The 18,812-nt window shown below is 41.7% G+C and overlaps 1 protein-coding gene across 3 annotated transcripts; it reads left to right on the top strand.

Moving 5' to 3' along the window:
• The first annotated feature begins 164 nt into the window (after positions 1–164).
• On the top strand, positions 165–17,272 carry znf341 (zinc finger protein 341). 3 transcript variants are annotated; one of them, XM_036008271.1, is made up of 16 exons: positions 165–400; positions 1,640–1,768; positions 2,776–2,966; positions 3,523–3,672; positions 4,355–4,828; positions 5,579–5,762; positions 6,903–6,996; positions 7,112–7,202; positions 9,115–9,310; positions 10,599–10,831; positions 12,214–12,422; positions 12,670–12,766; positions 13,999–14,131; positions 15,105–15,216; positions 15,459–15,529; positions 16,369–17,272. In XM_036008271.1, the coding sequence occupies exons 1-16, from the start codon at positions 370–372 to the stop codon at positions 16,995–16,997; spliced, it is 3,024 nt and encodes a 1,007-aa protein (XP_035864164.1). In that variant the 5' UTR covers positions 165–369; the 3' UTR covers positions 16,998–17,272. The 3 variants fall into 3 exon arrangements, with proteins under 3 accessions (XP_035864164.1, XP_035864165.1, XP_035864166.1); XM_036008272.1 differs by having other exon boundaries at positions 6,906–6,996; XM_036008273.1 differs by having other exon boundaries at positions 166–400; positions 1,640–1,750.
• The last annotated feature ends 1,540 nt before the right edge of the window (positions 17,273–18,812 follow it).

Consider the following 18,812-nt stretch of genomic DNA (forward strand, 5'->3'; position numbering starts at 1 on the left):
TTGAAATTAACGTAGGCTACCATTACTTACACTTCATATAAAGTTGTTCCCCATTAAAACTATTGGGCGTGACATTGCTTTACTCGAAACTCAAGTGCGTCACGTCCTATGTTTATTTTTGTATCAAGTGGGAAAATGTTGTTTGGAGCAACGATGTAATGTTTTGATGGCTTCAGGCAAACAAACAAACTGTACTTCCAGTCTATACAAAATGTTTAGCCCCCCGTCAGTCTTATTGTGAACATCAATAAGGCAATGTTTGCCTCCAAATTCTAGGTTTTCCTTGTAATTTCCTGAGTTGAGGGGAGCGTACTTCAACAGGCAGCCCCGGCTAGTCGAGCGCCTATTGCGCAACAGAGGAGCTACAAGATGGCGCAAGCAATATTTGAAGTGCTTGAAGGTAGGAATTATGTGTTAATAACCACGTAATTGCAACTAGAATAAAACGTGAATGTGTATTTTAAACAACGTCAATATACTAGGACCATCTGATGTGCAGAAAACTCTAAAGCGATGGAAATTCGTCTATTTTCCTTATAACAATCAAAACATCCCATACAGAGAAGAGTGACTATGACTGTAAACACACAGATTGATTATTGTTCAGACCTTATAGACAGCTTACGACTGTTAGTCTTTCTCATCATATTGCAGTCAGGCAATACCATTATATGCTTCCCTTTTCCTGTTCAGACTGCATTTGACATTTTTGCAGCAGACTGAATTGTTGCTATTAGTACTCTGGTCAAGTCAGCTTTATTGTCAATTTCTTCACATATACTAGACATGCAGAGGAATCGAAAGTTCTTTTCTCACCATCCCACGGTGAAGAAGAACAAATGCACAGATTCCTACCACAAGAGTAAAAAAAAAAGTGCTCAACAGACATTTTTCCTAACACTAAAACAAGAAACGGCAACAATATCACAAGACAAGATCACAAGACAAAAACACAAGAATGTCACAAGCAGCACAAATGTTTATATGATGTGTTGTGGTAGAGCAGAAAGATGTGCAAAAATGCAACAGCAACTTCAGAGTCAAGAGTTTTTGTGCAAAAAGATGCTATGGACAAAAAGAAACAGCAGGAAGCAGCAACTTTTGTGGGCAGAGAGAGAGGGGGTAGAGAGGGGAGAGAGTTCAGTTTCCTGACAGCCTGATGGATAAAGCTGTTTGCTACTCTAAGGGCTAATTGTGTGTCTGTGTTGGCCGGTAGTCAATTTACAGCGACCCTTGTGTATATTAGTTTCCTGAGGTATTAATCAGTTGATTTGTGTACATTCTTCCCAAAAAAATAATTCTAAGATCAATATAGGGCAAGTAGAGCTGAAGAGCTGAATATACCACAATATAAAGCTGCTGATGCCTTGCCTTAAAGCATGCACCATTTTTTAATTTTTCATCTGAAGGTTTACCAGACTGTGAGTGTTTCTTTGAAAATGTATTTGAACAAAACACAGGTTCCCTTCCATCTTCAGGGCCAGACACACTTCCCTTTCGGCTTATTACTTAGACCCTTTAACATTCATACTTTCAGATCTTAGTGAAACATACAGCCATTGAGTGCCTGGAATACAATAAAGCTTTACAGCATGTGACTTATTATGTGTTTTTCCACCCTTCTCTTCTTCCTCTTAAGGCATGGACAACCAGACAGTGTTGGCGGTCCAGTCTCTGCTGGATGGCCAAGGTGGAGTTCCTGACCCAAACAACCAGAATGTCTCTGGGACGTCCGCTATCCAGTCTATGGGTATATACAGCAAATACAGTAAATACCAGCTGAGTGATATCCAAACAAACAGAAATAATAAAAAGCCTACCATTATGAAGCCAGTGACCCTCTGTTATTTGTAATTGGCTTATTTATATATAGAAATAGGAATACTGTCTTTAACACAGTATCAGCTTAATTCAAAAATATATAACTTCAATATGGCTTCAACAATAGCCCCACTCATTAAATATGTGACATTTGCTTTGTGAAATAGTGCCAATTTGGATTCATTTATTTTATACTAGCAGCATTTACTTGTATCTCCCTGATGTTGCGACATTGCAACTTGCGCTTGTGCCATATCAAAAAATGCATAGCTGTTTTACTACACAAAATTAGGACAATCCCTTTATAATTGCCACCTCTTATGGTGAAAGGGTTTGTGTCTCCATGTGACCGTGGGAGCTGTGTATCAGGTCCATGTAGGATCTCACAAGGCAAACTGGTCCCAGGTGAGTGGCAAGATTAGCGGTTGATTCAAAGACTTCTATGGGGCTCAAGGCCCCCTCCAGGAGCCATGTCAGTAAGGGGAGGTAACAGGCGAGAGTCTGGTTGCAGGGCCTGGACCCATCAGGTCTGGTCAGGCCCAGTCTGAGAGTAACACTGGCCAGTCGCCATGTGGGCTCACTGCTGGAAAGTTTCGGTGTAGTGGGGGTCTGGTGCAGTGTCACTCAGGCTATATGTTAAGTTGTGTTGAACCCTGGCTATGAAAAACTGAATCATTTTCATGATTGATGATTTTGCGACATGAGGCCAGGCCAACAGCACGTGCAGAACATCAAGTGTTGCCAGTAGCCTGTGACTGTGTGCCACGGAGGCTTTTTTCCCCCCCTGCTCACGATAATGACCTTGTTTGCTACTGCTTGAAATGTAAAATGCGCCATCACCACATGCTGTATGGCCAAAGTGCTCTTTTGATTAGTTGTATTAATAAATTAACATTTACTGCAGTTTAAAGCCCTGTAGGTGCTTGAAACCTCTTATGTTTGTCCTTCCTACAGACGACGAAGATGTGTTCCTGTGTGGGAAGTGTAAGAAACAGTTCAATTCTCTGCCAGCCTTCATGACACACAAGAGGGAGCAGTGCGCATCTAGCGTCCCCTCCCTGTCCACAGTGTCCTTGGCCTCCTCCAATGGCTACACACCGGTCCCCTCAATAAGCTCTGGACCACAGACTCCTGCCAACAGACAGGTGAAGTTAGTTAGGGTGTTTTTATGGGGTGAACGATAAAGTGTTTGTTCCATATTGTGTTGTTTTCATCTGTAACAACCAGTATATACTGTAAAAGTTGTAAAAAAAAAAAGACTACAAATGTACCCTGTAAGCTTGTAAATCTAGATGGCAGAAAGAAGGAAGTGACTGATGTTCAAATAATAAGTACATGAATGTGTATGTGAGGACAAAGGAGCAGTAGAATACAAAAAGGGAAACTGTAAATATAACAAACAGAATAAAGATGCTTTTAGAATAGAATGTTATTTGAATTGTTGTAAAAGAGGAACAGTGAGAGCAGGACTACGAAGAGAAAAAAAGAAAATGCTAGAATTTCTAGATCTATGTTAAGATAAAACATGCAGTAACATTCATTTTGTCTTCTGGTACGAAGACAAATATTTATGTGATGATGGTATTAAGCAAAGTAATTAAAAGTGATACATTTTTACACAATTGTGCATGCTTTCCTCACTTGTGTTTGTTTATATTACTCATATTATGTTTTGTGTATTACTCCCTACTTCTACATCAGGTATCCACCTACATCACAGTCCCTCCCTCCCCTTTGACACACACTCTGGTCCAAGGCAACGTGCTGGTCAGTGACGATGTCCTCATGTCGGCTATCTCAGCCTTCACCTCCATCGACCAGCCTATGGCCACGATGCAGACGCCTATACAGGTAACACAGCTCAACATTACACAGTAGATGTTTGGCCTCCTGTCACTTTTGTGTACCTTGTGTACGAAGCATCACATCCTTGCCAGTCACTGTGTGTCATGCTTTCTATTTAAAGCCACCAAAATCACCAAAAGTGTGAGATGATTCGGAGAACATAAGCTAAAAAAATGTCCATTTTGAGTAGGGCTGCACGATATGAGAAAAAATATGCAATAACGTTGTTGAACATTGCTTTAAAACAAAATTACTTGTGAGAAATAAACAGAACAGATCTGCCTTTCTGCTGCTTTCACTATTCTGCTAAAATACAACTAATTGCTTATTGAATTTAAAACAAATTAAATCATTTCCAACATTCTTTTATTGAACAAATTGAACCTTAAATTGAATATAAAAGGCACCACCAAAAAAAGAGTGACGGTTACATTTTAAAGTGCAGTTTTCTACTGATATTTTCTTTCGACATAAAAAATCTCTGAGTGTCTTTTGCGATATGTTGCCGCCTTTCACGATGTGATTATTGTGCCAGTTGGTATCGTGATGACGATAAAAAAAAGATATATTGTGCAGCCCTAATTTTGAGTCATTCTGAGCGTACTATCTATCTATCTATATATATATATATATATAAACATTTTTGCTGCACTATTAACAAATCAATCTGCTACCTGTTATGTTGCAGAGTAACCTGAGCATGCACACAGCTGGTGTATCTTACCTGCAGCACCATCACCACCACCACCATCATCATCATCACCATCACCAACAGCAGCAGCAACAACAGCAACAGCAACAGCAACAGCAACAGCAACAGCAGCAGCAACAACAACAACAACAACAGCAGCACCAACAACAGCAGCACCAACAGCAACAGCAGCACCAACAGCAACAGCAGCACCAACAGCAGCAGCAGCAGCACCAGCATCAGCATCAGCAGCATCAGCAGCAGCAGTCCTCCCACCCGCAGCCCTCTGACCAGACATCGGCCCACCCTCTGCCAGCTGGACAGCCCACCCAGCAGCCTCTCTCCTCACAGGTCCCAGTGAGCCACAGCAACTCAGTTGTCCAGGTGTACAGCACACTGCCCCATATGGCTGGGGGTGGTGGTGGTGCAGAGATCCACATGTTGGGTTTGCACCCCTTCCATCCTGTACAAGTGAGTAAAGCTGCCTGTGTGGTTACCATCTCAGTATTACATATGCTATGTATGCACCATTTAAATCTAGACATTCTAGTGTTGCACGTAAAAAAAACATTGAAACAATTTCTGTCCGTAATGGCTGAAGTAAAAATATTAAAGCTATAGTGCGCCATTATTTGATATTAATGGACATCCGTTACATTCAAGCCATTGCCAAATGAGTTGATGCAATACTAGTCTATGCTGCGGAGGAGGGTCTGGCTAGTCCACACAACATTCGGGGATGGGAGAAAGACGTGCTCTGCTTTATTGGCATTTCTTTAAACCAATCACAATCATCTTGGGCAGTGCTAAGCGCCGGACGGAGCCACGATGCCGCTGCAAAATAGCCAGGGGAGGGAACTTGTTTTGGTGGAACGTGTGTACGTTCAAAAGGTTGTTTTAGTCGGGCAAAAGAAAACTCAGATTGGACAGATAGTCTAGCTAGCTGCCTGGATTTACCCTGCAGAGATCTGAGGAGCAGTTAACCACATGCGCGATCACCGAAGGCTTGCGGCAGGTGGATGCAACGACAGTGTTGTTGTCATTACTTACAATTCCTCATGGGGGAGACAGAAACTACGCACTATGGCTTTAAAGAAAACTCCAAATGAATGAATGAATGAATAAATATCTTGATCAGATAAGGCGTGTACTTGTATGCACAGAAGACCGAAACTGTAAAGCAGTCTAAGACAAAGCACTGAGCCCGTGTGTCTCCCTCAGGTGCCCAGTCAGTGTGTGGAGAGCCAGTCATTCAACACCCCTCCTGTCTACAGCCCCGGGAAGCAGTGCACCAAAACAAAGACCTGCAGCATCACCACCAACCTGACAGAGCTGGGCGACTTTGAAAAGGTTATCATTCCCAAACGATCAAGGAGTAGCAAAAAAAGCTCTGATGGAGCCGCAGGTATGTGAGGGAAAAACATCAAGGGACATTGCAAGTTTGTCTTTTTTTCGCACCATTCATATGTGATATTCTATGCTGTTTCACAAACTCTTTACATTTGACTAACTTCATACCGAATGGAAACGACATGAAGGAAAATTCTCTGAACCAACATTTAGATCAGAGACACTTCACATCTCAATTTAAAGTTCTAGTACTACTACTGCCACAGCTTCCACCACTGAAAAAATGTATTCCTACATACTACTACTGTCAAATCCATTCAAAGCCAGTCAGTTATAAAACGTATAGGCTGCAGTTAATAATTAATGAAACGGCACATAATGACCATGGATATGAACGTATGTACGATGATCATCATCATCATCATCATCATCTTCTTCCACTTATCCGGTAACGGGTCGCGGGGGTAGCAGCTCCAGCAGGGGACCCCAAACTTCCCTTTCCCGAGCCACATTAACCAGCTCTGACTGGGGGATCCTGAGGCGTTCCCAGGCCAGGTTGGCCACCTAGTCCTGGGTCTTCCCCGAGGCCTCCTCCCAGCTGGACGTGCCTGGAAAACCTCCCTAGGGAGGCGCCCAGGGGGCATCCTTACCAGATGCCCAAACCACCTCAACTGGCTCCTTTCGACACGAAGGAGCAGCGGCTCTACTCCGAGCTCCTCACGGATGACTGAGCTTCTCACCCTATCTCTAAGGGAGACGCCAGCCACCCTCCTGAGGAAACCCATTTCGGCCGCTTGTACCCTGGATCTCGTTCTTTCGGTCATGACCCAGCCTTCATGACCATAGGTGAGGGTAGGAACGAAAACTGACCGGTAGATTGAGAGCTTTGCCTTCTGGCTCAGCTCTCTTTTCGTCACAACGGTGCGATAAATTGAGTGTAATACCGCACCCGCTGCGCCGATTCTCCGACCAATCTCCCGCTCCATTGTTCCCTCACTCGCGAACAAGACTCCAAGGTACTTGAACTCCTTCACTTGGGGTAAGGACTCATTCCCTACCTGGAGAAGGCACTCCATCGGTTTCCTGCTGAGAACCATGGCCTCAGATTTAGAGGTGCTGATCCTCATCCCAGTCGCTTCACTGTACGATGATCACCGTAGGATAAATATTCATGCACTTAATTTCTACTCCTTAGCAGAGCAGCTGAAGGGGAAAGTTCCAAAGCTGAAGTGTAATTTCTGTGACAAAATCTTCTCAAAAAACTTTGATCTTCAGCAGCACATTCGAAGGTGAGTTACTGGCCAGCATGGTAGACTGTCCCCATCTAAAAATAGACTTTAACCTGGAAGAAATTGACTCAATTTCCCTTTCTGGTAATGGCCTCTAACCTTTTTCTTTCTACAGTCACACAGGAGAGAAACCATTTCAGTGCATCGTCTGTGGCCGAGCTTTTGCCCAAAAGTCCAACGTGAAGAAACACATGCAGACACACAAGGTTCTGAATAGTTTGTGATAAATCCATACTTCTTTTCAAAAGTGTTTACTCCCCACAGAAAAACATCCTCAATAGTCATCACAATGGGGTTGATGTCATATGCATAAAAGTCTGGATAAAATTAAGCATACAAATTCTTACAAACAACGCTAGCCCAAATATTTTCTAATTGACCATTCGCTAAGCCCTGCCCCCCTTAATAACTCATGCTACGCCTGTCAAGTTTTTCACTCTTGTCACAGCACATACAGTATGCAGTTTACAATAAGTGACAGATTTACCTTGTGGAATTCCTAGCCATTTTTGAAACAAGTGCTTGATTTCAGGCAGAGGTTGACAAAAGCAGGCTTCTCATTTCTAGCCGGTGACCCTTTATTTAGCAGACTGAAATGACAACAGCCACCAGCAGAATTTATCCGGTGTAGCTATAGTTCGCTAATTAAGCTGACGCTAGCATTAGCTCCATGAGTTAATGTAAAACCCAGTCTCCCACTGACCCACTGTATGTTTCAAGCTGACTCATTTAAAACGAGAACCGTGTAAAAGGGTCACCAATATGCAATTGATGCAATTGATACATGCTATCATGCTAAAGAAAACTGTGGTTAAAACTGCATGCCCAAGGCAAAAAGTAAGCATCCATGTAGAAGTCATGGAAATAAAGAAACAGCATTGTTCTTGTATTGCAGTTTAGAACTAATTAGTCCTACTATTGTAAGTACGATAAGGAAAAAATGTAAGATCAGATAAATCCTGTCAGGATGCTTGGAAGCTACAGTTTGTTTTACTTTTCAAGAGAAAAGGTATTCAGGATGAGGACTAACCAATGTGTTTGGTGAACGTAACATTTTGCATGGGGATGCTGGAGTGTAAACTCCAAATCCGACAATGAGGAGGACAGAGCAGCTACATTAGTCTAAACTCTGATACAGTGGCATCTAGGACCTCACAGGGGGGAAATACTAGAGTGGAAATGCTTTCGAGAATAGACCTTTTTTCACGGCAGACATGTTGACATGTCATAGTAGGAAAAACGCAGGTGTATTCAAAACCATTAATGATGGCTGCATTCCACTTAGGAGAGGCCCTGGTATTGTGCATTCTGACTCACTGAAACAGCTTACTGGGACACTTGATGGAATTGAGCCATCGTTAAGGTTATCAATTTCAGCTGTGCTTTTCCTACTATGCCAAGTCAAAATGTCTGCCGTGAAAAAAGGTCCATATCTTTTCTTTTAATGTGACCTTTAACCCCACAGAGTATGACATGCTCCCTGGCTTTAAAAGTAATGCTGGGTTACTACTGTAGGTAGTAAGCTAGTTAGCCACACATGCTAACGTTTTAAGCTTACATTAATTAAAGGCCCTGGACACCCACACAGGTGTCTTCAGTTATTCTGGCTGATTAGCCCTCTTCCCAGGACTGTGTGGGTGTGTTTAGACTGATTGATTGACAACAAATAACACCTTTATCATTCTTATTGGTAGATGAAACATAATAAATTCCCATCAAAGTTCCAGCCCACCTTCAACCTGAGCAGAGGTCTAATCAGCCAGAATAACTCAAAACACCTGTGGGTGTTCAGAGGCTTTAAAGGCACAGAAACGCAACGTTTAACTTTTGCACTTGTATTTTGCTCTTGTAAAGACCACGCTCCAAACTCTCCATAAGCTCTGTGTACACGTGGTCAAATCCAAAAGGTTGACAGACCTGCTGTGTCTAGTTACAGTTGCTTAGCTATGATTGGACAATGACAATGACTGTTTGGGGGAAGGGTGTAGCGTAAAATAGTAAATTAACCAATGCCGGTAAAATGTATCGTAAAGCACATCCTTTGATTATTCCCATAAGATGTGAATGCAGCACAGTGCCAACAACACAGTCAAAATAATAACTTTCTTTATCTTAAAGGTGTGGCCTATGGGCGTGGCCAGCACAGTGTCCAGATTACCAATCACAGTAAAGGTGGTACCAGTGTCATCCAATGAGGTGGAGGGAGGCGGGGAGCAGCAGCAGCAGCAGCAGCAGCAGCAGCAGGGTGAACCAGAGGAGGAGGGGTCACAGCAGCAGAACTGTCAAACACAAACAGAAGAGGGAGTTCAAACAGGTAATATCTGTTTACATCCTACTGATACATTCCAATAATCATGCATTGTATGTAAATTATATTAATGAACACATAGAGTTGGACGCCTGTTCATTAGGTACACCTTAGTCTATATCCACGACGTTCCACTTCCAGGATTGCTCCCATGCCGCCGGAAATTCTGCCAGATGTCCCTAATTTTCAGCTGGATGTCAGTTACCTTCCGCTTTCTTTGTGTTGTAATTTTAAACTCTGGTTGATTTATGAGGACTATGGTTAACTGCTCCTCAGATCTCTGCAGGGTAAATTGAGACAGCTAGCTAGACTATCCGTCGAATCTGAGTTTTCTGTTGCACGACTAAAACAACCTTTGAACGTACACATGTTCCACCAAAACAAGTTCTTTCCCGAGGCTATTTTGCTGCGGCCAAGGGGGTAAGCTTCTCCTCGGACCGCGAACCTCCTATGGCGCTATTTTGATGCTACCAAGCCATCACCTGCCGTTAGCATTCCATTGACTGCCATTCATTTTGACGTCACTTTGACAGCGAATAACTTTACATCTGAAGCGTTTAAAGACTCTATTTGTCCATTGTTTATTTCTAAAGAAACACAACAATGTATAAAAGGCTCCATTAAATTTGGAACAATAAACCAGAGCACGTTTTTTTCTCCCATCCCGGAATGATGTGTGGACTAGCCAGACCCTCCTCAGCAGCGCTGTGGAGGCAGGTCTGGCAATGTGAGACAAAGTACACCTATGCTAAAAATAACATCTGTTATTTATTGAGTTGTAGGTTACTTTCACTTGTGTCCTACATAGTAATAACCGCTACTGATCCTTCATCAGATTTACATCTCCAGCCTTTACAGTAAATACTTCACTTCACACATTCGCTCATGGACACAGACACATTTTATAATCGAACCGCAAAAATTATTTTCTATACAACATCACATATCCATGATCGGAAAGGAGCTGAATGAAGACATCTTATTTTCCCAGCCCCTTTCTCAGATAATAAAACAAACAGAAATAGATAGACTGTCACTCAGTTAACAGTTAATTTTACATAGGAAAGAGAGAGAGAGAAGACCAAAAACAAAAGAAAATAATAATGATAACAATAATGTAAATAAATGTATCTGGCAACTTTAATTTTTTTTTTGTCTTATACATTTTCTTGAACTGAATGATATTGATTGACTACGCTCAAAATCATTATCCAATGAATGCCACAGTTTGACACCACATACCGAAATACACTTTTGCTTTAAAGTTGTTTGTGAATACAATGCTTGATTCCAGAAGCTCCAGGAGAGTTGGAGGAGAGCACGCCTGAGGCTGATCCGGAGGGCAGCCGAGGGGAAGCCGAGCAGAACGGTCTTCCTCAGCTACAGTCCAACCAGGACCAACAATGCCAAGCTCCGAGCCAACAGATAGTTGTAATAGACCGCTCCTACCAGTGCCAGTTCTGCGCCAGCAAGTTTAAGACCTACTTCCAGCTCAAGTCTCACATGACCCAGCACAAAGGGGAGCAGGTGAGTACAGAGTCCATGTTTGCTTACTTTTTGTCTCATGGGATTGATTATCTAACAGAAGAGCTCCTGGCCTCTTCCAACAGTAGCAGACGTTTTAAAGCAGCCATATTATGCTCATTTTCAGGTTCATAATTGTATTTTAAGGTTGTACCAGAATAGGTTTACATGGTTTAATTTTCAAAAAACACCATATTTGTGTTGTACTGCAGAGCTCTCTCTCACTGCTGCAGATCCTCTTTTCAGCTGGTCTCTGTTTTAGCTACAGAGTGAGACCTCTTTTCTTCTTCTTCTTCTGTACTATCTTTGATTGCACTGCACATGCCCAGTAGCTCAGATGTAGATCATGTCAGCTAGCTAGCTCCATAGACAGTAAAAGAAAGGCTGTTTCTACAACTTTGCTCAGTTACAAGGCAGGATTAGCTGGGAGACTTCTAAATGAGGGTGCACATGTAAGTAGTTCTTTTGTAGATTATGGTGAACTTGTGTGTATTGTAGCAGTGCTTTGCTATTGAGAACGAGGTAGCATGCTAGCGTTAGCCATAGCGTTAGCATGCTAACGCTACGAGCTAATGGTTGCGGTTAGCCTGCTCGTTTCGGCTTGTGACATCACAAGCCGTGCTGATTTTGAACAGCTCACCCAGAGACTGAAGGCAGGACACATTCAGAAACCGTATCTCACTCTAAACAGCATGGGTGGATTTTTTTCAAAGTTTGTATGTGTGTGGAAGCACCAGAGACACAACAGAACACCCCAAATCCCAGAAAAAGTGATTTTTTCATAATATGGGCACTTTAAAGTAGTTTTGACAAGAAATATCAAGTATGATCAAGTACAGCATAGTGGTGTGAATCTTCACTGGTCTCACGATTGGATTCGGGTTTTCGATTATCCTTTCAACTATTTGAATCGTTTCGATATCACAAAGCATCACGATGCGTCACCTCCTCAATATTATATATTGCTACACATGGTTTTCATCAACAAATTCAAGCAGTCATATATATATATATATATATATATATATATATGAACTCCCCTTTTTATTGTATCTGCTCTTAAAAAAGACACTTCCTGAATGTAGTGGAGTCTGAACTCAGCAGACAACAGGCAAAAGGCAAAAACAAAAAAAGCAGCCACTGTAAAATCGACAAGTAACATCAGTAGGCAATAATCGATTATGGTCTGTCACTGCATCGATGCAGAATCATCCAGGTCCGCATCACTCATGCAAAAATACATGTAAGGGTATGCTTTAGAAAATGGTGGGCAGTAATAATGTATACGTGATTTGGATTAAATGGGATAAGACATTGAAAAAACACTGGATGATTTTAATTTATTTCTTACATGACAAGATTAATTAACCATGTTTACTTCCCAGGTTTACAAGTGTGTGTTGAAGTCCTGCTCCCAGACCTTCCAGAAGTTGGACCAGTTCCTGGAGCATATCAGGACGCACCAGGAGCAGCTGACCTACCGCTGCCACCTCTGCAACAAGGTGTTCCCATCACTGTTTGAACTGGGAGTCCACCAGTACTCCCACTGCTTCTGCCCACAACAGAGCACACACAAGGAAACCACCATCTACAGGTCAGCTCAGTCACTCTTACCTGTGCGTTGATTACATTGTAATTATAGCAGAACAGAGGGAAGAACACTGGCATCCCAAAGTCAGCTGAAATGGCCTCAGCGTCTTTGAGGTGGGGCAGGTGAGAGAAAGTCTCTCTCATAGATGACGCTCTTGAAGAAGAGGAGACAACTGGTATGTTACTGTAGTTGGGTGGTACGTTATTTTAACAAAAACATGACTTTTTTTTGTTCTTGTGTTTCACCTCAGGTGTGTGAAGTGTCAAAGCCGATATTCTACCCAGGAGGCATTGGAACAACATCTGCTGACTGCCACGCACAACTTTCCCTGCCCACACTGTCAAAAGGTAGCATACTGTACACACTGCTTTGTACACATTCAAACTATACACCTTTGGAATCTGTTAAGCTGTCCTCATGTAAAGAGCCAGCATGGTTAGCTATTATTGTAATGATATTTGGACTCTAGAAGTTACAGTAGTCATACAGTAGTCCCTCTGCACTCAGTCAGCCTCACCAACAGAGCCCCGGACCTCCACTGACACTAACTACGTTTACATGCACATAATATTCTGACTAAGCTGTTTACATGGCTAATGAAAGTGAATATTCCACTAATATTCCTTTTTACATGTAGCCGTGCAAAATACGATAATTTCACAGTTTTCCACCGGTGGCGGACTTGTTGGACCGTGCGAACACGGTGTCCCTCTTTCATTCCCTTAACCAGCTTCTTGAAAAGGTCGGCGTAGCAATGTGTGCGCATATCCAAAAACCTGTTGATATCCAAGTCTTTTGGTAATGTTTAAAAGTAGCTGTGTTTCTCCTTCTTATCGGGTCTGCAGCTTTGCATACTGTTGGCTTGTTGGTTTGTGTACAGAAACCATAGCAACGCACAAAGCTGACCATAAGCCGTAAACAGGGCAAGACGCCGTAAACTGCGGTAAAAACCCAGATTGAGACACATATTCCGAATGCGCTGTATACATGTCAAAAGAATGCCTTTAAAACCCGAATAATACCAGAATATCCCACATGTCTCGGAAAATGCTATATTCAGAAAAAGGCCCTATTATAAATATCCAACCAGAATATGCTGTTTACATGACCTGTATCAAATTCGTAATATTGTCATATTCGGAATAATAGTATGATATTGGTGTGCATGTAAAACCCCCCCCATACGAAGTCACTACAATTGACATTAACCTTCATCCTTGACTTTACATCTGCCCATTGCACATACTATATATTCTTTGCAAATTGTGCACTCAAACCATTCAGCCTCTTATGCGACAGTTTCTGTATTTATTGTTTATTTCATATTCATGTTTAATATGTTTGTTTGTCTGTTTATGTATGCACCTTTCACCAAGGCAAATTCCACCAAACACAAGTGTACTTATTGTAGCAGTACAACCTTTTCTGATTCTGATTCTGATTTTGATAAGTCTACCTTTGCCTTAAAATGTACAGTTCACTAGTTCAGGTTTGAGACGTTCAGGGCTTTTGTTTTTCATGTCACATTTTTAAGACCTCGGTGCCTGAGTGTCTCATCTGTTCTCTTGCTGGCCATCAGGTTTTCCCGTGTGAAAGGTACTTCAGACGCCACCTCCCCACTCATGGCGTTGGAGGGAGGTTCAAGTGTCAGATCTGCAAGAAAGCCTTCAAGACAGAGCACTACCTCAAACTGCACACACGTATTCACTCAGGTCTGAAAGACTTCCACAAAGCAGTCTTCTTGTCCGTCTGATATTTATTATTTATTCTCATAGTAAGAAGACTTTAAGCCAAGCCACTAGACCAGTGGTTCTCAACCTGGGGGTCGGGACCCCCAAGGGGGTCGCGAGAAACTTTCTGGGGGTCGCCAGATGGTTGGGGAGAAAATAATGAAATAGCATATTCTAGACTGGGGAATGTTTTTTTAGTTTTTTTTACATTACTGTGTGAGTTTGGTACATTCATGTGTTATATTCAGAGCTTCACTTGTAAATCAGGAGGCCCTGGAACACAGAGGGGGAGAGGAAAAAGTCACAAACGCATCACAAGCCCACAGAGCCTGAGGCACATTGGACAAGGCTAGGTACTAGGAACTAAAACTAAACTGTCATTAAAGCAAAGCATTATTTGTTTACATGTATTAATCAGAGCATTCACAAAACTCACTCAAAACCAACATGGTAGAGGTGTGTAGAAACAGCTGTTTACACTGGTTTGTAGCGCTCTTTTGAGGGTGTGTGTGTGTGTGTGTGTGTGTGGCGGGGGGGAGGGGGGGGGGCGCTGTTGAGATCCGAATTGTGCATTATGTTGTGTAACTAAGTCAAGGGCTGATGTGTTGATATTGTTCCTGTCTCATTGCTGGAAATGTTCTATGATGTTGATGTTTGACTTTCTTAGGTAGCACTATTTTTAGTGTCTGCTTAGCCACTTAGGTGGCTGTCTTTATTCCTATCACACCAGAAAGCGACAGACGGAAGAACCTATTGTTAAAATAAACCCTTAACAATGTCTGGGTAAACTACTGATTGAACAAGTTGATGTTGATGTAGGGCAAAGATGCCAGGGCAAAGATTTAGTTTGACTTAGAGTTACGCTCACCCCTACTCGTATATCACATAATCAAAGCGAGAACTGCACATTAATGACGATCAAAGGTGTGAGTTTGATGCTGATTCCATTTTCCAGGTGAAAAGCCATACAAATGTTCCCTCTGTGAAGCGACGTTCAACAGGAAGGACAAAGTGAAGCGACACATGCTCATCCATGAACCCTTCAAGAAATACAAGTGTCCCTTTAGGTGAGGCTCTCAAATGGAAAAGCCATATTAGCTTATTTAAATCATTCTTCCCTCCTTCCCTACTTGATTCTTTCATTTTACTTTATCATTCAAGCCTTTTCAACTTTTCTTACGTCTATCTTTCTTTTCCTTTTCCTCCTCACTTGTGCTTTTCTGTCCCTTTTTTGTCTTTTTGATTCTTACTTTCCTCACAATTTATTTAATGTAATGCTCTCTGTAATGCTTTCTGTTTTTGTCATCAGGACACATGTAGGCTGCACCAAAGAATTCAACAGACCAGACAAACTCAAGGCCCACATTCTGTCACATTCTGGTGAGTGAATGATAGCAATAATACTTTTCATTCAAACAAAGATAACGGAATATTGTTTGCATTGTTCTGTTGTAGCAATAATGAAACATCCTTTCCCACATGATCTATTTCTTTACTTCTTAAACTGAACAGATTTACACGAAAACCAGTGAACTGATAATGTGGAAATATTGTTGTTGGATGAATGACTGTTTTCTAGACATACCTGAGACTTGACTGCCAATCTTAAGGGTATGTTTGCAGGGCCAAGTGATTAATTAAAATTATACAAAAAAACATCTTTTGGCATATAAGCCAGTAGGGCTGGGACGATATGCTTTTGTCCCAATTCGATTCTTTCATGATACATGGGTGCCGATTCGATTTGTATTGAGTATTATGATTTTCTTTTCCTTCTTTAACAAAAACTAAAGTTGAATAATACACTTCTAGGGACAATATATCATGAGACATTTCTGAAAACTAAACGTGTCAGTCAGTCAGTCTGATATTTATTTCATTTGTAAAGAAGTACATAACATGTATTTTCTGCATTTGTGATGTAGTCGCCGTCAGCGGTACCGTGTAAACAAAAAATATTTAGGTGATTCATTAATAATAAAAAACAATCACGATTCTAGGGAAAAGAATCAATTTTAAAAATCGTCGCAAAAAAAATCACGATACATATGATTTTCATTGCCCCCCCCCGCACCCCTATAAGCCAGTTTCTTGTTGTTCAGAATTGTTTGTATCACTGAAACTACATACTGTACATTTAACAAAAGACATGAACTGAAAGCGGGTAAACCCTTCATGGCATTATTACATTGATTCTCATAAACTCCTCTTTCCTCCAGGTATCAAACCCTACAAGTGTCTTTTTTGCCAGAAAGCGTTCAGCCGCAGGGCCCACATGCTCGAGCATCAGCAGTCTCACACAGATAACTACCGCTTCAGATGCTCCGCCTGCAACAAGGGATTCACCAGACAGAGCTATTACAGAGATCACAAATGTCCCGCGGCAGGGAACGGGACAGGAAGTGAAGGAGGGACTGGAGAGGCAGAGGGAGACCAGGTGGGGGGAGTGCCCATGGCAGAGGAAAAGGACGGAGGGGAGGATGGGAGAAGAAGAAGAAGGTTCCTGAGTAAAGAAAAAAGGCCGGGGGCCGGGGGAGATGACGAAGAGAATGACGACAGCTCAAAGGGTAGCCAAGAGCAGGTGGAAACACACGGGGAGGAGGAAGAGGTGGAGGAGGGAGAGGAGGAGGAGGAGATGGGAGAGGAGGAGGAGGGAGAGGAGGAGGAGGAGGAGGAGGAAGAGGAGGAGGGAGAAGGGAGGAATGACGAGGGTTGTCAGGCTGCGAGGACTATCAGCACCATTGAAGGGCAGACGGACAGAGAAGAGGACGGGATAGAACATGGTGGCGTAGCACTGGAGCAGATTCAGAGCAATGACCAAAACTGTTTGCAGCAGCCATGTTTGTAGTTTTAAGCATCATCTTTGTAGGAACGTTTCCTGGACATGGACCAAACAAACTATCCATTATTTTTTTTCCAAGTCTGGGGAAATAATTTCATTATTTGTTTTAAATTAAAACGTTATTTAAAATCATACACACTGCTTTTACTGTAAAGTAAGAACAGTTACCTAGTAGTATATATTTTGCCAAAATAACCAAGGGACCATTTCTATGTTCTTGTTTACACATTTTGTGCAAGTTAGGCCACAGTGGTTCATTAAAAATGTCATGTCAAAAGCAATGCCAACATTGTCTTTACATTTACTTATATGTAGCAAAAACTGAATTATTTTAAGTTAACCCATGTCTCGAAGTATATTTGTGTCCATATCAATGCTCAGTAACACTTTACTTGAAGGTATCTACATAAGAGTGACAGGACACTGTCATGAACACATGACACTGTCATGACACATGAACTCTAACCCTAACTTGTTATGACAAAAACTGAATGACACTGACAGAAGCGTTATGTCATAAACGTTTGACTTATGTTTATGACATGTTCATGAGTGTCATGTCACTTATGTAGATACCGTAAAGTGTAACCAAATGTTTTTGCATTTTGAGTAAAATGCAACCCTCTGATACTCTTTTCTCCGTTTGCCATCGTCCGTCCCTCAAATTTCCTTGTGTACTTCTACTACAGTTGGAGATTTAAGATTTCTGAGACTACCTAGTGGGAGCACAAGGAAAATGGCTATCTTGAAATGTAGATATAGTAATGTAGACATCAACAGGTGCAAAGTGGTTTGGGCTGCCCAATTCTACCATCTATCAAGTCCACAAAGGGGCTCTTGCAGACATTAACAGATTTTTTTCCCTGCTGCTGGAATCACTCAAATTTAGAAATAATAAACACATGGTAAATAATCAAATGCTTTCATTCATCAAGGCACTAACACACACTTTTTTTTTTTAAATTTAATTTATTAAGGTGACAATTTCTATATTACACATCTTTCATGTACATCAGCAATTTAAACAGAAAAGAAAATATAGTGTTACCATAAACCTCTTATTAAAACCTCTCTTTTACAAAAGAAAATTTGTTATTGACACCATTTACAACTTGTTTCATATACAGGAGAGTGACAGTGGTTTAGTTGTACATGGAGGATTCTGAAAAACAAAACTAAAAAGAAGCGGTGAATTATGATATTCACATATTTGCTTAACTGCTATGTCCCTGGGATTTTAATATGTAGTTGACTCAGAACAAGATTAAAACACTCTGCATTCGGGATAATCTGAGGCAAAGATGTAAATAGGCAACTTTATCAATCAACGTTTTCATTATGATACATTCGTAATATTAAACTGACTTTGTCTCAGTAGTTGTTATCCCAGCTGAAGTCACAATTAGCCACCAAAACAGGGCATGTGTCATCAGCTCAAGTCTTATAGCTTTTCCAAACTAGTGCAGTTTCTTGAAAAAGAACTTCTCAAACTCCTCTTGGTCTGGTTAATTCTCCACAGCAGGGTCAAGAAGGACTGATCAGTGCCAGAGTTCAGACTATTGATTTGACCGTAAAGCCTATGTGGTCAATAATTTCTGCTGGCATCAAGGTGCTTAAAAGGTAGTCTCGCGTTGCCAGACCTTCCTCCACAGCGCTGCGGAGGAGGGTCTGGCTAGTCCACACAGCATTCCAGGATGGGAGAAAAACGTGCTCTGCTTTATTGGCATTTCTTTAAACCAATCACAATCGTCTTGGGTTGCGCTAAGCACCGGAGAAAAGCCCCTGTGCCTCTGCAAAATAGCCTCGGGAAGGAACTTGTTT

The sequence above is a fragment of the Sander lucioperca genome, chromosome 12, assembly GCF_008315115.2.
Source record: "Sander lucioperca isolate FBNREF2018 chromosome 12, SLUC_FBN_1.2, whole genome shotgun sequence".
NCBI lineage: Eukaryota > Metazoa > Chordata > Actinopteri > Perciformes > Percidae > Sander > Sander lucioperca.

Coding starts and splice junctions, on each gene's coding strand:
- znf341 (XM_036008271.1), top strand. CDS start 370: ATGGCGCAAGCAATATTTGAAGTGCTTGAAG. Junction 9,311..10,598: donor AGAAGAGGGAGTTCAAACAG/GTAATATCTGTT, acceptor GCTTGATTCCAG/AAGCTCCAGGAGAGTTGGAG. Junction 14,132..15,104: donor GCACACACGTATTCACTCAG/GTCTGAAAGACT, acceptor TCCATTTTCCAG/GTGAAAAGCCATACAAATGT.